We start from the raw sequence: 3,797 nt of genomic DNA, 5'->3' as shown, positions 1-3,797 counted from the left end.
GCAAACAATACAGAGGATCTAGATTTAGGCTGATCTGTGTCATCCTTTTGTCTAAATTTTATCATTATTAAAACACAAACTGTTTTGTTTTCCAGTCTGGCCGTCTGGACTCTCATTACCCGAAGGTATGCGGTCACCAAGGCAATGTGCTGGATATCAAGTGGAATCCCTTCTTTGAAAACATCATTGCATCCTGCTCTGAAGACACCTCGGTTAGTGAGCCATGAATATTTGACTTTTATGAAAACATGTACGGGTATGTGTTAAAAAAAAAAAAAAAGACATTTGGACTAATAATGGTAGATACTTATAAGAAAGGAGAAAGAGGCCTTGCCTTAAGAAAATGTAATTTTGAAACAGATAATCAGAAAAAATCCCAGTCAGTCACTTCCTGATTGCTTGACACATAAGATTAAATCCTTTGAGGGTATTTCTTCCAGTACATCCTCACATTACATCACTCAGCTCAGTAAATCCATAGCAGCTCTATGTTCTGTGTAGTACTTTCACTCATTTAAGGATGATATCATCTGGTCCAGCACAGAGCCTCTAGCACTCACAGTAATCTGGTCTAATCCTCATGCACTGGGCTACAATGATATATCTTGTGCTATTTTGGATCAAATAAATCTCTGATTATGTCATGCGGGTTTTAGTTTGTTTGGAGTTTAACAGTGAAAACAAGTCTAAAAGTCCCCCTAACCAAATGACAAAACTAACACTGTGAGGGGTAAAATAAGTCTGAGGGTGTTTGTTTTCATTTTTTATTTTGTGAATGTGGCAGGTTCGAATATGGGAGATCCCAGAGGGTGGTCTGAGGCGCAACATGACGGAGGCAGTGCTGGAGCTGTACGGTCACAGCAGGCGGGTGGGTCTGATTGAGTGGCACCCCACAGCCAGCGGCATCCTCTTCAGTGCAGGCTATGATTACAAGGTACCGCACCAGTCAAGCCCAGAATATCCCTGGAATCATTAAAACAGTGAGCTGAAATGGAATAAATTGTTTTTGATCAACAGAAATCTTGAAGTCAGTTTTATGCAAAGAATGCCTTCATTACAGGGGCAGCTGTGGCTGAGTGGTTAGAACAGTCGTCCTCCAATGCAAGAGTTGAGGGTTCGAATCCACCAGCAGTCACATGCCTAAGTGTCCCTGGGCAAGACACTGAACCCCTCATTGCCTCCAATGTGTGTCCCATCGGTGTATGAATGTGATAAAGCTCTGATTATTCTTTGTATAGCTCTAGTAGAGTGCTGTATGAATGGGTAAATGAGGATACAAATTGTTGTAAAGAGCTTTGAGTATCTTGATAAGATAGAAAGGTGCTATATAAGTACAGTCCATTTACCATTACGTATATGACTAAAGCCATTTAACAGCTGTATCTAAACCAACACTTCCTGATGTGTCAGATCCTGATCTGGAACCTGGAGATTGGAGAGCCGGTGAAAATGATAGACTGCCACACTGACGTCATCCTGAGCTTGTCCTTTAATACTGACGGCAGCCTGCTGGCCACCAGCTGCAAAGACAAGGTGCTGCGAGTCATTGAGCCTCGCTCTGGACGAGTCCTTCAGGTGAGACTTCTATAAAACTGTGTTTTTTTTTTTTTAATATACACGTGCATGCATGGGTTTCCTCCAGGTACTCCAGTTTCCTCCCACAGACCAAAAACATGCATGTTAGACTGATTGGTAACTAAATTGTCCCTAGGTGTGAGTGAGAGAGTGAATGGTTGTTTGTCTCGTTTGTCTCTGTGTCCCTGTGATGGACTGGAGACCAGTCCAGGGTGTACCCCACCCCTCGCACAGTGATTGCCGGACATGGGCACCGGCAACCCCCGTGACCCAAAAATGGAAGAAGCGGGTAAAGATAATGGATGGATGGAACCTTTATTTATACAGGCTAGCCTCACTGAGCCATGAGGAATCATTTACAATAGGGACCGGTTCCAGACACAACAGCTAAAGTACAGACAACAATGACAGTAAATAATAACAATAAACTACAGTAAAAATGCTGTTAAAATAAGAGTAGTATACAAAACAATGAATCAGCTATGACAGAAACAACTAAACCTTCATATGGTGGTCCAGATGCAGATAATGCTAATGAATCACTACAGGAGCTTCATGATATCATCAGCTCGCTGCAGAACAAACACCCCGAGGCTCTTTACGTTGTAGCCGGAGACTTTAACCACGTGAATCTAAAGGACTGTCTCCCAAGCTTTAATCAGCATGTGACGATTCCAACACGTGGAGACCGCACGCTGGACCGTGTTTACACGAACGTAAAAGATGCATACAAAGCCGAACCCCGCCCCCACCTAGGACTGTCAGACCACATCTCAATCTTCCTGGCTCCTGCTTACATGCCCCCGCTGAGACGCTCCAGACCAGTACAAAAGAAAGTTAAATGCTGGATCCAGGACAGTGGCCCCATACTGAGAGATTGTTTTGATCGAACAGACTGGCAGGTTTTCAGAGAAGCTGCTGAAAATGGAGGTTCGCTTGATCTTGACCAATACACATCCTCAGTACTGGGTTACATTAGTACATGTACTGACACAGTCTCCACTATCAGAAATGTTAAAAGCTACCCAAACAGAAAACCTTGGCTGAATGCAGAGGTGCGTACCCTGCTGGAAGCCAGGAACACTGCCTTCAGGTCTGGAAACTCAGAGGAGCTGAGTAGGACAAGAAAAGAGCTGGTTGCTGGTATTAAGAGGGCCAAGGCCGCATATGCAAAGAGGATCGAGGGTCAATTCATCTCACAAGACCCTCGGAGCATGTGGAGGGGCATTAAGTGCATAACAGATTATAAAGGAAGGAGTGAACAATGCCCCAAAGACCCATCTCTGCCTGATGCCCTCAACAAGTTCTATGCACGCTTTGAAGACCCGAACAGACCACCCAGCACCAGACTCACCTCACCACCGGATGAAGAGCATCTCAGCGTGACCTCAGCAGAAGTAAGGAGTACCTTCAGGAGGATTAATCCGCACAAAGCAACTGGCCCAGACAACATCCCCGGAAAAGTGTTGAAGGAATGTGCTGATCAGCTCTGTGAGGTGCTGGCAGACATCTTTAACACCTCACTTATCCTGGAGACAGTTCCCACCTGCCTGAAGACTGCCACCATCATCCCAGTCCCAAAAAGCTCTACAGTGACTGGTCTGAATGACTATCGGCCAGTGGCCCTCACCCCGATAGTCGCTAAATGCTTCGAAAAACTGGTCATGACTCACATCAAAACAACCATCAACATCAACGAGGACCCTCATCAGTATGCATACCGTGAGAACCGATCAACAGAGGATGCAATCTCCTCTGTGGTCCACACTGCACTCAACCACCTGGAGCAGAAAAACTCTTACGTCCGTATGCTCTTTGTGGACTTCACATCCGCCTTCAACACCATGATCCCCCAAACCCTGATGGACAAACTATCCACACTAGGACTAAGCCCCTCCATCTGCAACTGGGTACTAGACTTTTTAACAAACAGACCACAGTTAGTGAGGATCCACAACCTCTCCTCCTCCACCATAACCCTCAGCACTGGCTCTCCTCAGGGATGTGTGTTGAGCCCCCTCCTGTTTACTCTGCTCACATATGATTGTGCAGCTACCCATCCAGGCTGTCACGTTGTAAAGTTTGCAGATGATACAGCGGTGGTGGGATGCATCACAAACAATGATGAGTCCAGCTACAGGCAAGAGGTGGAACACCTGGAGAGCTGGTGCAGAGAGAATAACCTTCACATCAATGTGAAGAAGACAAAGGAGATGATTGTG

At 45.5% G+C, this 3,797-nt stretch overlaps 2 protein-coding genes across 2 annotated transcripts in view; one reads left to right on the top strand and one right to left on the bottom strand.

Annotated features, from left to right (window-relative positions):
• Positions 1–1,590, top strand: part of LOC119426810 (probable cytosolic iron-sulfur protein assembly protein 1) — a 2,873-nt gene extending 1,283 nt beyond the window's left edge. Inside the window, 3 exon segments of the mRNA XM_037694394.1 lie at positions 96–212; positions 785–934; positions 1,411–1,590. Of these exon segments, the coding sequence (XP_037550322.1) occupies positions 96–212; positions 785–934; positions 1,411–1,590 (447 nt within the window).
• LOC119424126 (GRAM domain-containing protein 2A-like) overlaps positions 1–3,797 on the bottom strand; it is a 975,280-nt gene that overhangs the window by 833,037 nt on the left and 138,446 nt on the right. The gene's annotated exons all lie outside the window — the stretch shown is intronic.

Source organism: Nematolebias whitei, chromosome 2 (genome assembly GCF_014905685.2).
Source record: "Nematolebias whitei isolate Nwh7 chromosome 2, NemWhi1, whole genome shotgun sequence".
Classification (NCBI taxonomy): domain Eukaryota; kingdom Metazoa; phylum Chordata; class Actinopteri; order Cyprinodontiformes; family Rivulidae; genus Nematolebias; species Nematolebias whitei.
This window is presented reverse-complemented; position numbering and strand designations above follow the sequence as displayed.